A 24,811-nucleotide genomic window follows, 5' to 3' on the forward strand; every position below is an offset into this window, starting at 1 on the left:
TGGTTTTTACCATACAGACCTGCTTTTCTGTTGTCAACTGAGGTGACGTTCTATAGGAGGAATTACTGGTGTTCGAAGAGGTCGGCTGATAGCTGGAAAGAGAAGGGAAATTATCTCAGCCTTACTGATAGCAAAAACCATTCCAACAGCAAGATGCACAGCCAAGTCTTACCGTAATTTTTGCTCTATAGGACTCACTTTTTCCCTCCTAAAAAGTAAGGGGAAATGTGTGTGCGTCTTATGGAGCGAATGCAGGCTGCACAGCTATCGCTGAAGCCAGAACAGCAAGAGGGATTGCTGCTTTCACTGCGCAGCGATCCCTCTTGCTGTTCTGGCTTCTGAGATTCAGAATATTTTTTTTCTTGTTTTTCTCCTCCAAAAACTAGGTGTGTCTTGTGGTCTGGTGCGTCTTATAGAGCGAAAAATACGGTACTTTTGCAGAATGCAAAGTCACAAATGTTAATGATTTCAAAGTGCAGCTTCTATTTACTTTCAGGCCAATCTCTAAGGCAGTGGAGTTCAACTCTCTGAAAACTGAGGCACTCCTGTAATATATCACCATATCCTGTGAAACCTAACCACTTTTCCCTGTCTGCCACCAACCTGCCATATTTTTTTCTTCACCACTTTGGTCTAATAGTAAGGTTAATCCTTACATTCTAGAAGACAATTGCAATACCTTTCCCCTGCCATACAAACCTGAACAAAACAAACAATGACACGTGCCCTTATTTTGTCAAACAGAGGACTCAATTTGAACAATCAGCACAGAAAGGTTTAAAGTGGGAGATGGCAACCTTAAATCGTGGTCACATTTGAAAACCGGAGAAACCGTCGTGGGTACCACACACAACATAACGTACTACCCTGATGCAACAGAAAACTCCATTCAAGCTCAACTTTTGGGGGGGGGGCTGCCAATAAAGGCCTCTGCGGATATATGTGTGCCCATGAGAGTTATGCTGGCACCTGCTAGTTTAGGGCCATGAGACTGCACAAGGCCGCACTAGCATTTGTCCTTTTTCTACACCAGTACCAACAATAGAGGGACGCAGGTGGCACTGTGGGTTAAACCACAGAGCCTAGGACTTGCCAATCAGAAGGTTGGCGGTTCGAATCCCCATAACGGGGTGAGCTCCCATTGCTCGGTCCCAGCTCCTGCCAACCTAGCAGTTCGAAAGCACATCAAAGTGCAAGTAGATAAATAGGTACCGCTCCAGCGGGAAGGTAAATGGTGTTTCCGTGTGCTGCTCTGGTTCTCCAGAAGCAGCTTAGTCATGCTGGCCACATGACCCGGAAGCTGTACGCCGGCTCCCTCAGCCAATAAAGCGAGATGAGCGCCGCAACCCCAGAGTCAGTCACGACTGGACCTAATGGTCAGGGGTCCCTTTTCCTTTACCAACAATAGAGTTCCATTTTGGTTTTTTTTTTTAAAATCATTTTTATTAATTTTCCAATAAAAACACCCAATTAAGATATCCAATCATAATATTCCAATTTAAATAAAATAAAAAACTAAAATAAAATATTTTTATTTATTATAATAGAGTTCCATTTTGAAGCTCCCAGGTGAAAGCTGGGAGGGTCCATCCCTTTCTGTGTGAGACAAGGGTTAGGATCTATCTTTGAGAGAGAACTTTGTATTTTCTTTCTTTCTTTCTTTCTTTCTTTCTTTCTTTCTTTCTTTCTTTCATTTTCATTTAGATTAGTTTTTTTTTTTTGTATTATGAAAAAGCTTCCATTTTTTTAATGAAAAAAAAACCAAAAAAAAACAATGTTCCATTTCAACAGGTGAGCTTTCAAAATGATCCAGACCTAATGTTTGGCAGCCTGGAAGCACTTGCACAAATAAGCATTGTTAACTTCAGTACTTAGACAGGCCATGGTTACCTTAAAGGAGACTTCATTAAGCGCAGTTCCTCATTAGGCTGAAGCAAAAGCTTCTGTCCTGATTCCTTTCTTGCTTTACAGAGCCAGTCTTTACCCTGAGACAGACGAAACAAATTATGGCTCAATATGGTGCTGCCAAAACAACCAATTAATAGAGCACCTTCTTTAGTTGCAAACTTACTGTCTGCGTCAGCTTGCACTTGGTTGTAAATTTGCGTTGGCCAGAAACCTCTGTAAGAAAGCCCTCTAAGATCAGTTGCCGGCCTAATGACTTCCACCAGTTCTCTGGCCAGTCCTTCCCACTTCCGAAGAGAGGATGACTTCGGTATTGTTCTGGGAGGCGTTCAGAATACTGAAATTAAAAAAGGAAGAAGCCAGAAATATAACTAAAATCTGAAGAACCGTTTCAAATGTTCCCTGGACTTCCCGTTCCTGCAGAGGACCACGACTTCAGAAGTACATTCACATCGTTCTCAAGTAGAAGATGCTCACATAAATGGCTGGGCGGTATCTGGTTTTCAACACTGAGCTATGTCACCAGATAAACATAGCAATATACCAATACATTGCAATGTCTGAAATAAGGATAGAGCGTTGGGTTGCTTCACGGTTTTCCCTGCATTGTGATTTTTGCATAATGTGTGGGTGCACACACTTTGATTTGCAATATATTGCCAGGTCAAAAATTATGAAACCAACATCGCGATATGGACTCCAAACAGGTTACGACAATATAGTGATATATTGCCCAGCTCTGCTTATGTAAAGACAGCTCTTTTCAGCATGGCTGCATTGTGCAGGAGGAAACCATTCTACTGGGATTGTATTGGGGTCGGAAAAACACATAGTAACACCTCATCAGACTGTATGTGACTGCAAGCTTATTTCCATCCACGAATATCATTTTTTTTATTGAAAAACAGGTGGTTCACTATAGGATTACTATGTCCACTTCCAGACTGTTGCTATCTTGTGGGTGGGGTTCAATCGCATGCCAACAAATCCAGATTGTGCAATTTAAGTGGATTTAATGTTCTTGTTGAACAGAGTAACTTTTGAAAAACGAACTTTTTGCAGTAAGGAAAGTAAAGGAATAAGAAAATGCACTGGAAAGAGCAGGATAACCATTGCTTAACACCTTGTTGTATAACCTCCCTGTAAACATATCAGAATCAATGATCAATAAGCAGCGGATGCTGCACAGCCTCCCGTTGTGCAAATGAATCAGGATGAATGTTCAACAAATACAAGTATATAGGCTTCTTCTGAAAAACCCAAGCCACACTTTTCAGTAAAGCACTTTTGCTGGAGATTATCTCATGGTGTTTGGGAGGCTGGTACAAATGCAAAACCGGCATGAGATTAGACATGCTTCCCCACATCTCCTCACTTTTGGAGCATGAAATCTCACCCACACTGCAAACCTAATTATAGGAATACAGTGTTGTTGCATTGACATTGGTGCTCTATGCTGTTTAGCACAGGGTCTGAGACTCTTATTTTCAGCCTTGGTTAGGAGATAGGAATAGGGGTTCTTTTTAAGTGCCAGCTCAAGTCTGTCATGTTTGTTTAGGCGTCTAGTGCACTTTTATCTGGTATTTAGTTGCTGTTTTGTTCTATTAAGCTGATCCCCATGACCTTATTTCATATTTTAATCTTCACCATGTTTTAAACTAACTTTTTTGTGAGACCTTGAAAGGGTCAACCACACATCCCTTAAATAAACAATCAATCTTGAGATTAAAATGCAAGAAAAAAATATTGCTGAAGTCTAACAAGCATCAAAATAACATCAGCCGCTATATTTTAAAGTTCCATACTTTTCTTTGTTTTAACAAGGGTAGTATAAGATTTCATTCAAGGCAACTTCTTAATTTGAAGATTCCCAGGAGGACTTGTTCACCACGGAAGACTGACTCAAATTTCAAACAACAGGTGAAATCTGATCTCTCTTGTGACCCACCTGAAACCTGTCTAGGAGCACACCTGTGCATATTGTTACCAAAAGAGTCTACCAGGCTGAACTAAACTGAGGATAACACAACTCTTCACAAACTATGGGTGAATGTTGTATAAGGTAAACAATGCATATTCATAAGGCGCGATTGGTAAAAGGTATTTCCAACCGTAAACACTTTTAAACCCAAAAAGCTGCTGAATTAAGCTTTACAACCAGAACAAAACCTGATTAGAATTAACATTCAGCTTTCACAACAAGCTCTGAAAATAAGCAAGAACAATTAGAGAACACAGACACCTGTCGCAAGAAGTCAATAAAAGAAGCCCCTTAGTGCAAGTGATGGGAAATTTTCTGATGCATTCTAAACTCAGTGTACAAATGTTAACTGCATAGAATCTTTTGAGGGCCCCCTCCTAAGGCATTTTCTGGTTTGCTGCTGAACTTTCTGCAGTCCACAGAAAACTAAAATAGCAGCCTGCAGAGGGAAAGTCTGGTCTTCCAGATTGAGTAGGTGGCAGAAGGAGAGACAGTTAAGCACTGGAAACTGCAAGGGGCGAGAATGTTGCTGCGCATGGGTTCTGCTTCCAAGCTTCCCACAGGTATCTCGTTGGCCACTGGAAGAACACGATGCTAGACTATATGGACCACTGGCCTGATCCAACAGGATCTTCTTTAAGGGGTGATATGATAGCCATGTTCAAATATATAAAAGGATGTCACATAGAGGAGGGAGAAAGGTTGTTTTCTGCTGCTCCAGAGAAGCAGACACGGAGCAATGGATCCAAACTACAAGAAAGAAGATTCCACCTAAACATTAGGAAGAACTTCCTGACAGTAAGAGCTGTTTGACAGTGGAATTTGCTGCCAAGGAGTGTGGTGGAGTCTCCTTCTTTGGAGGTCTTTAAGCAGAGGCTTGACAACCATATGTCAGGAGTGCTCTGATGGTGTTTCCTGCTTGGCAGGGGGTTGGACTCGATGGCCCTTGTGGTCTCTTCCAACTCTATGATTCTATGATTCTTTTGCTCTTAACTCTCGTGTAAAGATAAAGCCAACTGGAAGCACAACTCCCCCCACCCCGGCCACATAAAATGTACCTAGCATCCAAGGCACCCCTGCAGTCGTTTGTAATTGGTGTCCAAACCCCCACTCTCAGCAATGAAATGCTTTTTAGAAAAAAACACACAGTTAAAATCCACTCCAGTCCTCTTCAACTGGTGTAACCAAGTAAAAACAGAATTTATAATACAGGCAAAATGCTAATGTTTTCCCAACCCTATTTCGAAAACCTGTGGGGATAGAATGGACCCCATACAGCAGGGATGTCCAACTGGTCGACCGTGATTGACAGGTCAACCCCCGGGTGATAGCAGTCGGTCGCGGGCTCATTTTTGTCCACGGTGGAAAAAGAACTGTAGCCCCCCCGCTCTGTCCTTCATTCACGCAGGATAGGTAAAACAGAAGACGGAGTTATCGCTGCTCGTTTGATTTGTTGCTAAGTGATTTATGACCTGGCCCCCCTAAAACAGCTTAGGCGTACCCCCCTAAAAAAAAGCTTAACAACTCTGAACTCCCCCCCAAATGGGTAGACCACTACCAATTTTTTATTCTGGGAGTAGATCGCAGTCTCTTGGGAGTTTGACATCCCTGCCATATAGTTTAGGCAACTAATAGTTTCACTTTCTCATCCATTTCAGTGTTTCGAAACCCTGATAGATTGGTAAGTCAAACGAGCAGACTCTTAAAAGTGTTGAGAAGAGCTGAATAACAGTTTAACAGACTTTTTCAAACAGCTCCTGGGACCTAAAGTAACTACAGTGGTGCCCCGCAAGACGAATGCCTCGCAAGACGGAAAACTTGCTAGACGAAAGAGTTTTCCGTTTTGGAGGTGCTTCGCAAAACGAATTTCCTATGGGCTTGCTTCGCAAGACGACAATGTCTTGCGAGTTCCTGCTGGTTTTTTTCCTCCCCCCCCCTTTCTAAGCCGCTAAGCCGCTTATCAGCTGATCCGATCAGCAGATAAGCCGCTAAAAGCCGCTAAAAGCCGCTAATAGCGCTAATCCGCTAATCCTTCAATGGGCTTGCTTCGCAAGACAAAAAAACCGCTAGACGAAGAGAATCACAGAACGGATTCTTTTCGTCTTGCGAGGCACCACTGTACATTATCCCTCCTATGGTAATATTTCCCCTAAAACATACCAAACCTGCCTATATTGACATGTTATTATTAGTTTGGGTTTTTTTGCCTGCAGGGTGTATTCCCCCCCCCCCCCCCCCCGCAGAAGGGATTTAACACCCTGAACTAGTTCAGTCCAGGAAAAGCTTTACCACTTCATTCTGCTGCTAAATAAACTGGCCCTTATTATATTGAAGTCACAGGTGGGCAAGCTGAGGCAGAAAGGGGGGCTTGCTTTTAGGCACCTACAGCTGAGATTTGAACCAGGGAATTCTTGGCCCGCAGCTCACACTCTAACCACTGCACAAAAGCAGCTCTCCTACATGACACACGGTCCCCAGCAAAGCACACATAAGGGATTGTTGAGCGCTTCACAAATGCATCACCTTTAAAGCGAGAAATTACCGAATTTTTCCGTCTATAAGACGTCCCCATGTATAAAACGCCCCCTATTTTGGGGGACTCTGATTTTTAAAAATGGGGGAAGAGCTATCCGTGTTTAAGACGCCCCCAAATTTTGGACATTGTTTTTTAAGGGGAAAAAACCCTTATACATGGAAAAATACGGGAAGTCTTTCCTCCCAAAGTGCTGCACATCAGCCAGTTAAGATTCAGACCTTTCTTCCTACACATTTGTATCAAGGAATGTGTTCCTAACAGATTTGTTTCTAATTAGGTACTCCTTAAGAACAAAAGGTTTGAAGCGATATCTGGATGTAATAAGCAAACAATTAGAAGTCTACACACTGTCCCTTAAAAACAAATTCATAGCCTTTCAGTTTCTGTACAAAAGGACAGAGCTTCCTTTTCTTCAAGTTTGGGAGAAGTTCAATGAGAACCAGAAGGCACAGGAAAAACACCTCTCCCTCCTTCCCTCCTACACATACAGACAGCCAAGAGGATTAAAGAGCTGTTAACAAACCACCCCATAAGCTGTAACACTTACAGATCCTCTGAGAAACAGGACTGGGACACCCATGCCAAACCTCTCGTTTAAAGCACATACTGCAGACATCAACTGGTATGCTTGCCGGCCAAAATCCTGCAAACTGTCTTCTGCATTGACCACAGGAGTACGTTGAATGTTCCTAAAAGCACAGGAACAAAAATAAGGTTTGTGTGATATGTATAAAACAACAACAGAGGACAAAAAGTGTGTGTGTGTGTGTGTGTGTGTGTGCGTGTGTGTGTCCCATGAGAGCACACACAGAGAGCGAATTCTGGTGGGGAACCTGTGGCCTTCCAGATGTTACTGGTCTGCAACTCCCATCAGTACAGCCAGGACAGCCAATGGTGAGGCATGATGGGAACTGTAGTCCAGCAATATCGGGCCAGTCACCAGTTAACCACCGTTGCCAGTGTGGTGTAGTTAAGAGCGGTAGACTCGTAATCTGGTGAACCGGGTTCGCGTCTCTGCTCCTCCACATGCAGCTGCTGGGTGACCTTGGGCCAGTCACACTTCTCTGAAGTCTCTCAGCCTCACTCACCTCATAGAGTGTTTGTTGTGGGGGAGGAAGGGAAAGGAGATTGTTAGCCACTTTGAGACTCCATAAGGGGAGTGAAAGGCGGGATATCAAGTCCAAACATCACTTCTTCTTCTTGATCTAGGCCAGGCTTCCTCAAACTCGGCCCGCCAGATGTTTTGGGACTACAACTCCCATCATCCCTAGTTAACAGGACCAGTGGTCAGGGATGATGGGAACTGTAGTCTCAAAACATCTGGAGGACCAAGTTTGAGGAAGCCTGCTCTAGGCAGTGTTTCTCAAACTTGGGTGCCCAGCTGTTGCTGGACTACAACTCCCATCATCCCTGACTGCTGGTTTGCCCTCGCTTCCCCCAATCTCCCATGTCTCTGCTAACTGGCACGCAACAAAATGGATGCAGCACCTCTGTACATAAAGCTGTGTTCTTGGAATGTAAGCCCCCCCCCCATCGTAATGCCGATCGCCTGATAGGAATGATCAGTATCATTTCCCGCATGCCACGAGTGCTCAGGTCTGTGGCCCAGGTGTGAACCAACAGGGTTTGAAAAGAGGAATCACTACAGCAATGGAGATGTGAGCAGAGGCGTTGTCATCCTCGCTCCAAAAGGAACTTCCATCCCCTCTCCACAGCTCGCCTTAGACCACATGGTCAGGCAAACTTCAGATACTGCTGCAGAACAGGGGTGGGTGGGGGTAAAGTCCATAGATTTCTAGGGATGGGGAAAGTACAGTGGTGCCCCGCAAGACGAATGCCTCGCAAGACGGAAAACTCGCTAGACGAAAGGGTTTTCCGTTTTGGAGGTGCTTCGCAAAACAAATTTCCTACGGGCTTGCTTCGCAAGACGACAATGTCTTGCGAGTTCCTGCTGGTTTTTTTTCCTCCCCCCCCCTTTTTCTAAGCCGCTAAGCCGCTTATCAGCAGATCCGATCAGCAGATAAGCCGCTAAAAGCCGCTAATAGCGCTAATCCGCTAATCCTTCAATGGGCTTGCTTCGCAAGACGAAAAAACTGCTAGACGAAGAGAATCACAGAACGGATTCTTTTCGTCTTGCGAGGCACCACTGTACTTGCCAAAATGGGGCATGCAAGAACCGGATCTTTTGTGAGAAAAGGTACGATACAGAATATCATAAGGTCGGGCAATCTGTTGCCATGATGCAAATCCTTAGAGCGTTTGCATGTGGCTTAAAATATAATATTCCTACCGTTCAAGCTACATGACTGAGCAAATAAAGCAAAACAAAGAGGTTCAGCTCTCTGTGTAGCTTCTCCACCATTATACAGTTTTATTTATACAGTCAAAGCTCAGGTTGCGAACGCTGCGGGTTGCGCGTTTTTGGGTTACGGACCGTGCCGAACCCGGAAGTACTGGAACGGGTTACTTCTGGGTTTCGGTGCTCGCACAGAACCACTAAATCGCACTTTGCGCATGCACAGAAGCACGGCAGACGCGGCACAACAGGTTGCGAACGCTGCGGGTTGCGAATGCGCCTCCTGCAATGATCATGTTTGCAACCTGAGGTTCCACTGTAAATACAGATGGCTGGGGAGGGTGGGGAAAGAACAGCAATTAAAACACAGGCATGAAGCAAGGCAGGGGAGCCAACCTTTTATTGTAAAGGTAAAGATAAAGGGACCCCTGGCAGTTAGGTCCAGTCGTGGCCGACTCTGGGGTTGCGGTGCTCATCTCGCTTTATTGGCCGAGGGAGCTGGCGTACAGCTTCCGGGTCATGTGGCCAGCATGACTAAGCCGCTTCTGGTGAACCAGAGCAGCGCACGGAAACGCCGTTTACCTTCCCGCCAGAGCAGTACCTATTTATCTACTTGCACTTTGATGTGCTTTTGAACTGCTATTTTGGCAGGAGCAGGGACCGAGCGACGGGAGCTCACCCCGTCACGGGGATTCGAACTGCCGACCTTCTGATCGGCAAGTCCTAGGCTCTGTGGTTTAATCCACAGCGCCACCCGCGTCCCAACCTTTATTGTACATCAGCCATAAATCAAGTCCGAAGTATGAGCTAGTGATGCTTGGGTGTGCACAAGAGTACAGTACATAGCTCCTTCTCCTAAGATCCCTGGCAGTTGTGCCTCTAGTCTAAGGCCATGCGGCAGAAGGCCAGGGTGTGGGGGGACAGACAAGAAGCAGTATAAGCCTGTCTTTGTGTCATATTACCAGGCCTTCAGGCCCACCTGACTAGTGTCCAGATGTGGCCTTTGCCAGTGCAGGCTGGTCAACCATGAACTATGGAAGAGGCCCTGGTTAGGTCAAGGCATTTAGGATATAAGATTTACCGTATTTTTTGTTCTATAAGACGCACCAGACCACAAGACGCACCTAGTTTTTGGAGGAGGAAAACAAGAAAAAAAAATATTCTGAATCCCAGAAGCCAGAACAAGAGGGATCGCTGCACAGCGAAAGCAGCGATCCCTCTTGCTGTTCTGGCTTCTGGGATAGCTGCGCAGCCTGCATTCGCTCCATAAGACGCACACACATTTCCCCTTACTTTTTAGGAGGGAAAAAGTGAGTCTTATAGAGCAAAAAATACGGTAATATTTGCCTTCACAACTTGAGCTCAGTGCCCACAGTCGTTCTCCGATATAAATTCAAAGAAGACCTTTTCATTTTTATTACTTGGCTTTTTAAGGGTGGATTTTAAATTTGAAACTAAAGCCATAATCCTGCGAGTCAGCTTTTGATTGGGAATTGCAGGATGGCACCTTGCACCGTTTACCCTAAAAGTAACAACATTTGAAGAAAACTTCATTAACAGAGAGCCATTAGAGACCTATTGCTGCTTGTCATATAAGCTGTGGGAAGACAGTTCCAAACCTTTAATCTTTTGGGAGGAACATTTACCTGGATCTGCAATTATCGCAACATTTTTCTGTTCCCATGATACCCGATGAGGCCTTTCGGAGTTGTTTGTCTTCGAAATGTGACAAAATGATTCTACCCAAGAGAACATTGGGAATTAAATAAAAGAACAAGAATTTACATGTTAAATTCATTGAAGAAAACAATGAGCAGAAATCACCATCATTAATTAGTTCACCTGGGAGCTAATTTATCTTGCTTGAATTGTCCCGAGACGGGCATATATATTTTTTTCAAAGTATGAGCTTCAAGGTGCAAATACAAAAATGTACCAGAATGCAAGCGGCACTTTACAAAACTTTGAAAGATTTTCATTGAGCTGTGTTGACAGCTCCTGATTGTTACTTGCTAAAATATAAAGTATAACACGTACTTTCTCCTGCAGCTATTCAAGCTGAGGTATTTCTCAATCTTTGCCATCATCTTCAGTTTGTACAGGCGAAATTTTTCATTACGTATCTCACTGAGTAGGTGTCTTAAAAAGAAAGTGGGGGAGAGAAGGAGAAAATTAGAGATGAAACGTTCATTATCTCCCTGTCACCTTCCAAGAAAATATAAAATTTGCACAAACATCCTACACACATGCTTTTCATGCAATATAAATCGGTCATAGCTATAAACGGAGCAAGAAATGAAGAGCGAGGAAATGCACACTGAAATTTCATACAGTGGTGCCTCTCAAGACGAAAAGAATCCGTTCCGCGAGTCTCTTCATCCAGCGGTTTTTTCGTCTTGCGAAGCAACCCTATTAGCGGCTTAGCAGATTAGCGCTATTAGCAGTTTAGTGGCTATTAAAGGCTTAGCGGCTAAAAGGCTATTAGCGGCTTAGAAAAAGGGGGGGGAGCGAAAAAAATCGCAAGACGTTTTCGTCTTGCGAAGCAAGCCCATAGGGAAATTCGTCTTACGAAGCGCATCGAAAAACGGAAAACCCTTTCGTCTAGCGGGTTTTTCGTCTTGCGAGGCATTCGTCTTGCGGGGCACCACTGTATTGTCATCGTCCATATATTGCCATGTTGTCACGATTTCTCTAGTTATATGCAGATACAGTGGTGCCTCAGGTTACATACACTTCAGGTCACAGACGCTTCAGGTTACAGACTCTGCTAACCCAGAAATAGTGCTTCAGGTTAAGAACTTTGCTTCAGGATGAGAACAGAAATCGGGCTCCGGCAGCGCGGCAGCAGCAGGAGGCCCCATTAGCTAAAGTGGTGCTTCTGGTTAAGTACTTAACCTGATGTACCACTGTATTCTGTCTATATAAAACAGACTGACACCATAGACAGAAACTGCAGTCTGACTGGGCAAAGTAACATTAAAAACAATGATATCACAATTTTATAACACATCTCAAGCATATAAAGTATTTCACATACACTGGGTGGGATTCAACTATGTGTTGTGTGTGTGTGGAATTAGGCCCACTTGCCCAACAGGACTCCCCTCTCTCTCCTCCTCCCACGCACTCCCTAAATATGCTCTGGGGGTTGGGGGGGTGAATCCCAGAACAGGTTTAGGGGACACGTGAGGGGTGAAGGGGGGGGTGTCAGCAGACCTCATTCCTCGTGTGCATATCCCACTTAATGCTACACTGAGTTCCACCGACTACCTCAATGGTCATGTTCAGACATCACACTAAACCAGAGTTTAGAGTAACAAGAACAAGATGCAGTGAGCCTTGAGCTCTTGCATACTCCATGTTCTTCGGTGCCCATCAGAAGGAGTTCAGAAGCTTTTGCTTGAAAGTTAGTTAGCACGGGTCTAAACCACTGAGCCTCTTGGGCTTGCCGATCAGAAGGTCGGTGGTTCGAATCCCTGCGACGGGGTGAGCTCCCGTTGCTCGGTCCCAGCTCCTGCCAACCTAGCAGTTCGAAAGCACGTCAAAGTGCAAGTAGATAAATAGGTACCGCTCCAGCAGGAAGGTAAACGGCGTTTCTGTGCGCTGCTCTGGTTTCGCCAGAAGCGGCTTAGTCATGCTGGCCACATGACCCGGAAGCTGTCTGCAGACAAACGCCGGCTCCCTCAGCCTATAAAGCGAGATGAGCGCCACAACCCCAGTCGTCTGCGACTGGACTCAACTGCCAGGGATCCTTTACCTTTTTTTGTTTGTCTGTTATATTTATATATCATTTCACACTCTCAGAAGCATCCCAAAAAGATTTACAATAAAAGATTGTTTGGACCAACAGTAGCTTTTTGTGTTGCCCAAACCCAACAAACTGTGGTTGATCTTAACTATGGTTTGTTTGAAAAAGGTTACATTCAAACACTGGGTTATGAAATTGGCTTGTTAAGACAAACCATGGGTAAACATTGTTGTTGTTGTTGTTGTTTAGTCGTGTCCGACTCTTTGTGACCCCATGGACCAGAGCACGCCAGGCACTCCTGTCTTCCACTGCCTCCCGCAGTTTGGTCAGACTCATGTTTGTAGCTTCGAGAACACTGTCCAACCATCTCATCCTCTGTCGTCCCCTTCTCCTTGTGCCCTCCATCTTTCCCAACATCAGGGTCTTTTCCAGGGAGTCTTCTCTTCTCATGAGGTGGCCAAAGTATTGGAGTCTCAGCTTCAGGATCTATCCTTCCAGTGAGCACTCAGGGCTGATTTCCTTCAGAATGGAGAGGTTTGATCTTCTTGCAGTCCATGGGACTCTCAAGAGTCTCCTCCAGCAAACGTTAATAACATTTTAAACAATAACAGTTTAAGACTGGGCTGGCAAGTTAAAATGTGGTTCTCTGAAATCAGAAGCAAAAGCTTCCAAACTCCTCCTTGTAAGTACATGAGGAGAGAGGAAAGCATGGTAGGCCAGTAGTATTGGTTACCTGTTGAAACTCATGTCACCTGGCGTCCATAATACATAGCAAGAGGCAGGGAGCCCATCACGACCAGCCCTTCCAATTTCCTGATAATACGATTCCATTTCCTTTGGCGCTCCATAATGAATAATTGTCCGGATGTCTGCTTTATTGATGCCCATTCCAAAAGCTACAGTCGCTACTATACACTGAAAAACAACCACCATATCAGTTTTTAACTCCACTTTAATATTGATGCATGGAAAAAATTCGATGTGCTTACAACAGTTTAATGTGTCCAGCTACATAAAGTATATACTATGGCTATGTCTCCAGTTGCAAAGCACTCATTAAAGGCAGTGAAATCAAAGTACAGTAGTACCTCGGGTTATATACGCTTCAGGTCACATGCGCTTCAGGTTACACACTCCGCTAACCCAGAAATAGTGCTTCAGGTTAAGAACTTTGCTTCAGGATGAGAACAGAAATCGGGCTCTGGCGGCGCGGCAGCAGCAGGAGGCCCCATTAGCTAAAGTGGTGCTTCAGGTTAACAACAGTTTCAGGTTAAGAAGGGACCTCCGGAACGAATTAAGTACTTAACCTGAGGTACCACTGTAGCCAAACTGGAGCTATATTGGGCACAGCCCAGTAAAAGGTACTACCTGAAAGTCCAGTTTAAAGCAATAGAACAAGCCATGCAGCCAAATCCTATGAACATATAGTCAGAGGCAGGGGCTTACGAAGTGGGGGGGGGCGCCACTCTGGGGTGTGTGTGTGTGACAAGATGGCCCCTGCCTCCCCCCAGCTGTAGAGCAGTTGAGGGTGCACGCAGTCAGTATGGGTACCGCTCGCACAGCAACCGTACAACTCGCGTGAGTGGCACCCATACTGAGGAAGGCCATCTTGTCAACCCCCCCCCCGAGTGGCACCCAGGGCAGCCTACGTATGGATGTCGCGTGTGCATCACCGGGCTGGGCGTCCCGCCCCAGGTTCCTCTGCCACTGGTCAGAGGTATTGCTGAAATCAATTGGATTCACTCCCAGGTTAAGTGTGCATGGAATCACAACCTTAGTTGCAACCAGTTTAAATTTTATTGATGTCACTGGGACACAGTCAGAGCTAACTTATGCTGGATTGTGGCTGCTGAGCTTGGAAGGAAAGTGGGAGGTGGGACCTTGGGACATATTTAGCGACTATGATGCTTCCTCCTAATTTCCCCCTGTATATCCCACAAAATACAACCACATAGCACCTTATGACAAGCAAACAGCATTTCCTTCATACCTGAATTTCATCTCTCATGAATTTGTGGTGGATGTCTCTCCTTGCTGCGATTCCCATGCCAGCATGGTATGTTCCACAAACAATGTTTAATTTTGTCAGCTCTGCAGCTACCTGTTCAGTTGTCTTCCTTGATGGGCAGTAAACAATAGCGGGGCCTTCAAACTCATAACTAAATCTAAGAATTTAAAGAAGAAGAAAGCATCTGCATGTGACATAGATCATTAGGATATCCAAGGAACGAACAAAGAAAATACAGTGGTGCCTCGCAAGACGAAAAGAATCCGTTCCGCGAGTCTCTTCGTCTTGCGGTTTTTTTGTCTTGCGAAGCAAGCCCATTAGCGGCTTAGCGCTATTAGCGGCTTAGCGGGCTTAGCGGATCAGCTGATAAGCAGCTTAGTGGCTTAGCGGATCAGCTGATAAGCGGCTTAGCGGATCAGCTGTTAAGCGGCTTAGCGATCAGCTGTTAAGCGGCTTAGCAGATCAGCTGTTAAGCGGCTTAGCGGATCAGCTGATAAGCGGCTTAGCGGCTTGGGAAAAGGGGGGGGGAGGGAAAAAACCCTGCAGGAACTCGCAAGACATTTTCATCTTGCGAAGCAAGCCCATAGGAAATTCGTTTTGCGAAGCACCTCCAAAACGGAAAAACCTTTCGTCTAGCGGGTTTTCCGTCTTGCAAGGCATTCGTCTTGCGGGGCACCACTGTACGTTAGCCTTGTGACAAATCTTTCTTGTAGATTTTCTCCTCGAATACTGGCTCTATTAATCTCATAATAAACTTGGGGGGGGAAATACTGATCTACTGTTGCGGACTATCAACACATTTCAGAAGTTGGGGGAAAGTGTTATTGGAGTAGAAGAGCCTTTATTTTTTTAAAAAAAAAATTTAAATAAATATTTATAAACGTTTCTTTCCAGCGGTAACCTTGGAACACAAAATTTGCGGGCGAAGGAGGGACAAAACACACTAACTTGTCTTTTTTAACAAGGAACTGCTGTATGTCCACGATGATATTTCCAGTTTTCCTTACTACTTCTAAGTATAAATTAGGCCGGTCAAAGCTGGTACATGTGACCTGGGGAGTCTTAAGGTTCAGACAGTTTATGATGTCCTCTCTGACAGAAGGGCTTGCTGTTGCCGTTAATGCAACAATGGGAACCTGAAAAGAAAAAAGAAGCAGAAATCTGGGAAATGTAAAGGTGATGGATAAAAAGAAATCAAAGCATTAAACTCTTTTTATATCATAATCCAAAATTTAAGGAATAAAGTATAAGCGGGGACTCTGATTTAATTTACTCTAATTGGTGTGGAAAGTGTAAATATATGCAAAGCACATTGTTTTCAGTAGGGTCAGATTAAGTTTCCCAGAAGAATTCTAGGAGGAGTCTAGGAAATATCCATCATCACCTTCTCCTTCAATGTCAACATTTGCAGTTACAGTGAACATTCATACAGGTTATCATGATCCATATTCTGGCCTTCCTCCCACCACTTCCCTTCCTCCCCCGAAAGGTTGTGAGGCAACCTTTAAGAGTCCATGTGCATGTCATGCTCTCCAGACTGGGAGTGAGCTGCAGGATCATACACTCCCCTTTCCGCAGACCATTAATTTTTTCTTATAGCCCCAAAGCTCAATAGCACAATTCAGCCATCTTGCCAAACCAGGGTTAATTATGATTTAGTCTGTTGTCTGTTTTGGCAAACCATGGTTTGCGGCAGCCAGCACACCAGAATCAGAAGCCAAGGTTGGAAACCAGTTTGCATGTGCCTACTACAGTACAGCAAGGGACGCGGGTGGCGCTGTGGGTAAAAGCCTCAGCGCCTAGGGCTTGCCGATCGAAAGGTCGGCGGTTCGAATCCCCGTGGCGGGATGCGCTCCAGCTGCTCGGTCCCAGCGCCTGCCAACCTAGCAGTTCGAAAGCACCCCCAGGTGCAAGTAGATAAATAGGGACCGCTTACTGGCGGGAAGGTAAACGGCGTTTCCGTGTGCTGCGCTGGCTCGCCAGATGCAGCTTGTCACGCTGGCCACGTGACCCGGAAGTGTCTTCGGACAGCGCCGGCCCCCAGCCTCTTGAGTGAGATGGGCGCACAACCCCAGAGTCTGTCAAGACTGGCCCGTACGGGCAGGGGTACCTTTACCTTTACCTTTTTACTACAGTACAGCATGATGTACAGATTGGCAAAAGGGGATTGTGGCTGTTACTGCTCTTCCATTTTTATAGTGCTTCGGCCTCTGGGAGTGCCGAGTAGTTGGAAAACAAGAGCAGATAACCACAGCTAATATACCTGGAAGTTCAAACCATCTTTAGCATAATTTATGGTTGGCATGATTCTGAATTGAGCCTATGCTAGTATGCACATTAATGTGTAATCACAGAGGGAAGAGTATGTAGCGCAGGCATAGGCAACCTCGGCCCTCCAGATGTTTTTGGCCTACAACTCCCATGATCCCTAGCTAGCAGGACCAGTGGTCAGGTTTGATGGGAATTGTACTCCCAAAACATCTGGAGGGCTGAGGTTGCCTGTGCCTGATGTAGCAAGCTGCCCATCCGAAATGGAAACACAAGGAATGATCAAAAACTATACACAGCGCACAGAGATCAAACATTTGTTTTGTTAAAGTTGATCTATGTTCAAAAAAATTAAATCAGAAAAATTTCTTGCAATGACTATACTGTACCTTCGGAAGATGTTTCTTCAACAACCCCAAAGACCTGAAAGAATTCCTGAAGTCATGTCCCCATTCAGAAATACAGTGAGCTTCATCAACAGCTATCAGGGTGATGCCTAAGATGAGTTAAGACAGGCCCGATCATGTGGTTACAGAGCACTTACGACAGTATAGATTTCAGAGCCAATTGGTATATACGTTTTGCAAATTTAACCACTTATGCAAGTAGTCTACTTTGAATTAGCAGATGTCAGAAGCCAGAGTGACCCAGACCTCTGGGTGTACCTCATCTGAGGAAGAGGCCCAGGATGCTGCAGTAAGCCCTGACACACCTAAAGAACCCATTAAAGCAGCCCAACTAATCCAGTCTTACAGACACCTCATCTGGAGCAAACCTCTATATGCACTGTGGATCAGATTCTTTTCTGGACCTCTACAGTGGTACCTCTGGTTATGAACTTAATTCGTTCCAGAGGTCCATTCTTAACCTGAAACCGTTCTTAACCTGAGGTACCACTTTAGCTAATGGGGCCTCCCGCTGCTGCCACACTGCCGGTGCGTAGTTTCTGTTCTCATCCTGGGGCAAAGTTCTTAACCCAAGGCACTACTTCCAGGTTGAATGAATGAATGAACTTTATTACGGTCACAGACCAGGATTAAGAAAAGCATATAGATAAAATAGCAGTTGGGATTTTTGACCGATAATTGTTAGGGCAAATGAGGACAAGGAAACAGGCATAAAACATCTGAATAAAATACAAGATTAAACACAGATAATGGATAAATAAAAAACTAATAATTAAAACCGATAAGAGCTAAAAACCAACAAAGACACGCAGTTAAAACAGCTGTAAGAGCATAAAAACTAAAAAACTCGCAGATAAAACAACTAAGAGGCTGCAGAGTAGAATCCTCTTAAATAGAGGACACTCACAACGTTAAAAACTGCTGTGCAAATATGGTTAAAACAGACAATTAAAACAATATACAACACTAAATTTAGAAAACCATGTGCAACAATAAACTGTCTCAGAATCACCCATGGAATCACCCATGGAACCGTGTTTGGGGCTTTTCATGCCGGACTATTTTGGGTTGGGCGATGGTCTGTGCCTACAGATCTGTAGACAGAATCTGGCGACCATCCAGGTCATCTTCTGATCTTTGCCCAACAGCAAAAGGTCAAATTTTTGCTTTTGCGGGAGGTGGGCGAGCCTCACCAGTAGGGGATCCATGATCTTACTACGTGCCTCTTTATAAAAGGGACATCTAAAGAACCCGCCTTCCTCTGCTTTCTCCCCACTTGAGAGAGTTCAATCCAGACTTCTCAGAGCTCTCCTCCAAGTCCCCAGATGTGTCTCAAACGCATGGGTTAGATTGGAAACGGGGATGATGAGAGTGGAGGCTAGCATCTGCCTAACATCAATTTACAAATGGCTGACACTGAACCTGCTCACCCGAGGGATAGCCCCATTGATCCTCTGTGACCAATTCCAGTCGGGCTGGCAGACTGCAGTCCTGAACACCCTCCGGAAATTGGGTTTTGCCCCTCAAGCCCTTCTAAGTCTGGGTTTGGACCAGGCAAAAGCTACGGTCAGGCAAAGAATATTAGACACCGAGAGACAGCAGGACTGTGCAAGGTGCCCCAACTACTTCCAGGTTAGCGGAGTGTGTAACCCGAAGTGTTTGTGACCCAAGGTACCACTGTATAGCTAAGACAAAGGTGGACCCCGTGAAAGACAATGAACCAGTAGAGAAGTGCTTGCCCTGCTGCAAGGAGGCTTCCAGATCCGAAGTCTACTCAGAAGAAACCTGCACTTGTAGCCCAGCCGATGTTCAGAAAGGCATGGATCTGGTTGAATTAGTATAATAAAACCTCTGTGTCTGCCTTTAAACTCCTGCCTAGATTTCTGTTTGTCTACAGTAGGGCAACTGGGTTGCTAATGAGCAAACTTGAACCCTGATTAGACGACCCAGTTAACATTTATGCCAGAAATTATTCTAGTAAGCTTTAATGCTGATTGGAACCTCAAATTAATCTGTGGACCTCCAGATGTCATGGAACTCCAACTACTCCCAACAGGTTAGCCACCTCTTTACTAAAGTTTTTTTAAAAAAAGCAGCTGTCACTTGGCAGAAATAAAACCCTACAACCTAATTGCAAACTTATGTTGACATTTTGCAGAAGAGAAAGGGAAAAAGAAAAATGTGCTCTCCACTGAACCTTCCCAATGCTCCCATAAGTCAAGGTCTACAAAAAGTTATCTTATCCTCGCACTCCTACATCCTTTCCCACATTAAGTTTCTTGCAATTCTCAGAAGTGGAGAAGTACAGAGCACAGACAAGAGGGACTTCAATTAACAGAAACCTTGGCTGACTGGATCAGAGCCAATGTAAACATCGGCGGAGCCCAGGTGGACAACCAAGAACATGCCATAAGTCATTTCTCTGATAAGAGCTTACTCTGTTTATCTAACCCTGAGGCAGATTCCATACAGTAGCTGGCCTTGAAGTTAAGGATGCAAAGCTGCAATTAACCAAGTCTCAACACTAGCTGGAAAGACCAAATATCCTTATCAGCTAAGGCCGTGCTCTCTTCCCAAGGTATTTTGGAGTACTTACAATCAACAACTTGGCCCAAATGAGAAGAAGAAAATTTGACCCTCCTTTTAGAACTTAAAGAAAGGGATTAAGCTTTCATAGTAATGGTTCTCCCAAAGATCTTTGTTTCTGTTCCAGACTTTGCCTATAGACAATCCTTCCTCTTCTCTGTGGCAATGGCAAAAATATTTGGTAGATTTCTGTCACTGGAATAAGAAAGTATGGCTGGGGATGGGGGCGGGTGGCAGTGAGTGTTGTTGTTGTTGAGTCGTTTAGTTGTGTCCGACTCTTCGTGACCCCATGGACCAGAGCACGCCAGGCACTCCTGTCCTCCACTGCCTCCCGCAGTTTAGTTAAACTCATGTTTGTAGCTTCGAGAACTCTGTCCAACCATCTCGTCCTCTGTCGTCCCCTTCTCCTTGTGCCCTCCATCTTTCCCAACATCAGGGTCTTTTCCAGGGAGTCTTCTCTTCTCATGAGGTGGCCAAAGTATTGGAGTCTCAGCTTCAGGATCCATCCTTCCAGTGAGCACTCAGGGCTGATTTCCTTAAGAATGGATAGGTTTGATCTTCTTGCAGTCCGTGGGACTCTCAAGAGTCTCCTCCAGCACCATAATTCAAAAGCATCAATTCTTCGGTGATCAGCCTTCTTTATGGTCCAGCTCCCACTTCCATACATCACTACTGGGAAAACCATAGCTTTAGCTATATGGACCTTTGTTGGCAAGGTGATGTCTCTGCTATTTAAGATGCTGTCTAGGTTTGTCATTGCTTTTCTCCCAAGAAGCAGGCGTCTTTTAATTTCATGGCTGCTGTCACCATCTGCAGTGATCATGGAGCCCAAGAAAGTAAAATCTCTCACTGCCTCCATTTCTTCCCCTTCTATTTGCCAGGAGGTGATGGGACCAGTGGCCATGATCTTTGTTTTTTTGATGGGTGGCAGCGAGTAACACGCAGTAAATCAAAGGTAGAGAGGTTGGGGATTCCCAGTCTCAGGTCATACTGTGTTGTTTGCTGGCAACAACAGTGCCTTAATTGCTAATAACGCTGAAATGATACACTGAAGAATAGCCTGCAATTTCCTCGATGGCAGGCACTCTATTTTGGTATGCTCTCCCTGGAAAATCCTTTATCAACCTTTAGAGTTAGGAGCTGCTGGTGCAAACATCTGTTCTCATTCCTTTATACAGTTCTAAATCGTCAAGACTGCATGTGTCTGAAAAGATATGCTCATTTCTAAAGTTGGAAGTGGGTGAGCATTAAAAGACTAAGAGGTTTGTTTCAAAATGGGAAACCACTGTTGGTAAGGACTAGAATGACAATCTCTGGAGGCTGGAAGACCTCTTCGGATGTCACCAGCCATATTTGGACATTTGAGTTATATGGCCAAGACCATGTAACACCGGTCCTGAAAGACCTACATTGGCTCCCAGTATGTTTTCAAGCACAATTCGAAGTGCTGGTGCTGACCTTTAAAGCCCTAAATGGCTTTGGCTCAGTATACCTGAAGGAGGATCTCCACCCCCATCATTCAGCTCAGACACTGAGGTCCTCCTCCAAGGGCCTTCTGGCAGTTCCCTCACTGCGAGAAGTGAGGTTACAGGGAACCAGGAAGATAAACAACTATCCGACTTTTAGAAGACATCTGAAGGCAGCCCTGTTTAGGGAAGTTTTTAAACCCAGCCAGATGGGCAGGGTAATGTAATGTAATGTAATGAAATGAAAATAATAATTCACCTTTTCAGAAAAATTGACTCAGTCTACAGAGCCCATGGGCATTCTAAAAAGCATTCTTTTGATACCACGTGTTTTTTGTTGTTATTTCTGTGAAAACTCATAGGTGTTTTATAAGAAACTAGACTCCAATACAGTTGTACCTATGGTTACGTACTTAATTTGTTCTGGAGGTCCGTTCTTAACCTGAAGACCACTTTAGCTAATGGGGCCTCCCGCTGCTGCCGCGTGATTTCTGTTCTCATCCTGAGGCAAAGTTCTTAACCCGAGGTACTATTTCTGGGTTAGCGGAGTCTGTAACCTGAAGCGTCTGTAACCTGAAGTGTATGTAACCTGAGGTACCACTGTAGATAAAACTCCTAGCAATTCCAAGAGCAGCAATCTCTTCTGAATTTTTTTAACACTATCAACTATTCCTACTTACCAATTGTTCTGTCAAGTTCCTCAAGCCATGGCAAGTTCCCCGAACAGAACTCTGGGGTAATGTAGACAACTCTATAGTGGCCCCTAGAAAAAAGAGGAGAAAACAGCTGTGAGCTCAAGTTCAGCTTTTTTATGTTTGAAATTGCTCTTTCATGTTTACTGTACTTTATAAAGTTCTTTAAAAGCAACTTTAGGACTCTGCCTAAGAAGAGGCACGTTATTTGCCTGACCACCCCAAAAAAAGAAGACAAGGCAAGGCTTACGCTTTGATTTCCCCTCTGACATTCTTTGACTGTGCTGATCCAAGTAGACAAGCTTGAATTCCTGACATCCTACAAGAAAACACCACAGTTTTTTTTATGATTTAGATTGTAATACCCATTGGCTAGAAACAGTAAAAATCTGTCTGACTGCACAGTGGCTGTTCTCTAAGCAGGGCTTTCACTAATTCGCCATAAAAAGTAAGATACATTTTACGTTTTCACTTCCCATCTATCACTTTGCCTTCTAGAGTAGTATTACAGTGGTGCCTCGGGTTAAGTACTTAATTTGTTCTGGAAGTCCGTTGTGGTGATCACAAAGGGTCCCTGGACGTTTGACGGTCTATTGATCCCTGTGCCACCACTGTGATTGCTTCCCCGCTGCCACCATCCCGTTTCTCTTCAGGTAAACACGGAGTCCAAACAGTTATTAACATCAAACCAAATAAACAAGTTTATTTTATAAGCATTAACAAGTTTATGGTTTCAGATCATTTTTCTTGTCAGTTTCTTAATCTTAGTTACTTTACCAGCCTATACCTTCCTAATAACTTCTAACTGATTATCCCAACTGCCTATCTGACTCCTCTTAACAGATTCTCTCACTCTCTCACATCAAACTATCCCAACCCACAGACTTATCCTCCCTCTCTCTTCTCTAACACCCAACTGACTTCTCAACAACTCCAACTCTAACTCCTCCCCTTGGGTTCCCACTTGCCAATCACTTCACACTCATTTAACCCTTTCCTTATGAGCCAGCATGATGTCACCTACCCAGGAGGGCAAACGCCACATCCGTTCTTAAGCTGAAACTGTTCTTAACCTGAGGTACCACTTTAGCTAATGGGGCCTCCCGCTGCCACTGCGCGATTTCTGTTCTCATCCTGAGGTAAAGTTCTTAACCCGAGGTACTATTTCTGGGTTGGCGGAGTCTGTAACCTGAAGCGTCTGTAACCCAAGGTACCACTGTATATGTAGAGGAACAATTGAACTTCCAACATGCATTCGGAAAAGGGATTTTGGTGCAGTGGGGTGGGAGATAAAGCTGGACATTTCTAGTTCAACACTACATTAAGGGTATGCTTCTCGGGGACATCCGATGCATGGTTGTCACATCGTATGTCTTAGAAAATGAAATTCTCCGCTACAGAAATATAAAATCTTCTAGTTCATTTCTTTTTATTAAAGAAGCTTTAAAAAAAAAATAGACCCAGGAACATCTCTTTTGCAATGAATAAAAGAAAAGCACCTTTAAGAGAGAAAAGGTGCTACATTTGTTTTGCGCTACACTTTTTTGATAGGTTTGGACATTTTGTGGATTACAGTTAAAAAAACCAGAGACAAACATATCCTCAAAGTTTGATGCGGCTGGGAAAAGACAACAGGTGTTCTGATTTATTGGTTTAAAATATGTTTTAGGCCACCTTTTAGTGCTGCTTTCATCACAAGGCTGCTTTCATCATATAGACACAGAATCACAATATATAAAATGAAGACAAGCCCATTTCTTCACGGCAGGCCTAGACTTACTCAAGTTGTAGTACTTGGTCTTCCATCAAAGAAATAAGGGGAGAGATTACTATTCCAATTCCTCTTGTATAAACTGGTGGAAATTGAAAGCACAAACTTTTCCCGTATCCTGAAATAATATATATTGAATGAACACATCTTGAATGATAAGGGAATCTCATTGGAAAACAACATTTCCTTTCCTCAACCTCCCTAGTTTGTTATCAGTCTTTATAGAGACACAGATGTATATAATGATATTAGTGGGTTTATCCTCATGTCTATGTCAGTACTAATAAGGACCTTCTACAACACTTCAAATTAAAATTTTACAGATGCAGAGAAAATCACAGCAAGGCTAAAACTGGCACAAAATTTAATGAACCAGCTTCAGTCCCCTTTGTTCCAGCGACCTCTAGATCAGAATAATAGAATAAGATGTACATGCGGCTACACAGCTGGTGCACAATGTGGCAGCAAGAATGCCAATAGGAACAAAGTGGTCTGAGCATATTAACACCAATTCTGGCACTATGTTGCCTAGTTAGCTAATAACTTAGTATTGTCTAAATCAGAGCTTTCCAAACTTTTCATGTTGGTGACACACTTTTTAAACATGCATCATTTCGCAACACAGTACCGTATTTTTCGCTCTATAGGACGCACCCGACCATAGGACGCACCTTGTTTTAGAGGGGGAGAACAAGGGGGGAAAATCCTCCCCTTCTCTGCTCAGCGTCCTTCAGCAAAGTGGGAGAAACGGAGCCCCTTCCATTTCAGCAAAAGGAACCTGAAGCCTTCGGAGTTCCCGCTGCACTCCGGAGGCTTCAGGCGGCTATCCCTGAAGCCTGAAGAGCGAGAGGGGTCAGTGTGCACCGACCTCTCTCGCTCTCCAGGCTTCAGTGAAAGCAACGCGAAGCCTCTGGAGCGCGGAGGGAGCGCTCCCTCTGCGCTTCGGAGGCTTCGTGTTGATATCGCTGAAGCCAAGGAGCCTGAATTCGCTCCATAGGACACACACACATTTCCACTTAATTTTTGGAGGGGGAAAAGTGTGTCCTATAGAGTGAAAAATATGGTAATTCAGTTTTACTAGCAAACTGGAGGTTAAACTAAACCCTTTCCAGCCCTGGGAGGAGCACAGGCAGCATTCGTGTGACAC

General features: G+C 44.5%; 1 protein-coding gene across 1 annotated transcript in view; it reads right to left on the reverse strand.

Moving 5' to 3' along the window:
* The window catches only part of WRN (WRN RecQ like helicase), a 62,404-nt gene that overhangs the window by 18,572 nt on the left and 19,021 nt on the right, over positions 1–24,811 (reverse strand). The window contains exons 14-26 of the mRNA XM_083481656.1: positions 23,674–23,782; positions 22,144–22,212; positions 21,882–21,964; positions 17,132–17,238; positions 15,423–15,610; positions 14,457–14,631; positions 13,200–13,381; positions 10,756–10,857; positions 10,365–10,457; positions 6,970–7,111; positions 2,072–2,242; positions 1,891–1,985; positions 20–92 (exon numbers count right to left, since the gene is read on the reverse strand). Coding sequence (XP_083337782.1) covers positions 20–92; positions 1,891–1,985; positions 2,072–2,242; positions 6,970–7,111; positions 10,365–10,457; positions 10,756–10,857; positions 13,200–13,381; positions 14,457–14,631; positions 15,423–15,610; positions 17,132–17,238; positions 21,882–21,964; positions 22,144–22,212; positions 23,674–23,782 — 1,589 coding nt within the window. The remainder of the gene's footprint in view (positions 1–19; positions 93–1,890; positions 1,986–2,071; positions 2,243–6,969; positions 7,112–10,364; positions 10,458–10,755; positions 10,858–13,199; positions 13,382–14,456; positions 14,632–15,422; positions 15,611–17,131; positions 17,239–21,881; positions 21,965–22,143; positions 22,213–23,673; positions 23,783–24,811) is intronic.

Source organism: Podarcis liolepis (genome assembly GCF_965112155.1).
Source record: "Podarcis liolepis genome assembly, chromosome: 17".
NCBI lineage: Eukaryota > Metazoa > Chordata > Lepidosauria > Squamata > Lacertidae > Podarcis > Podarcis liolepis.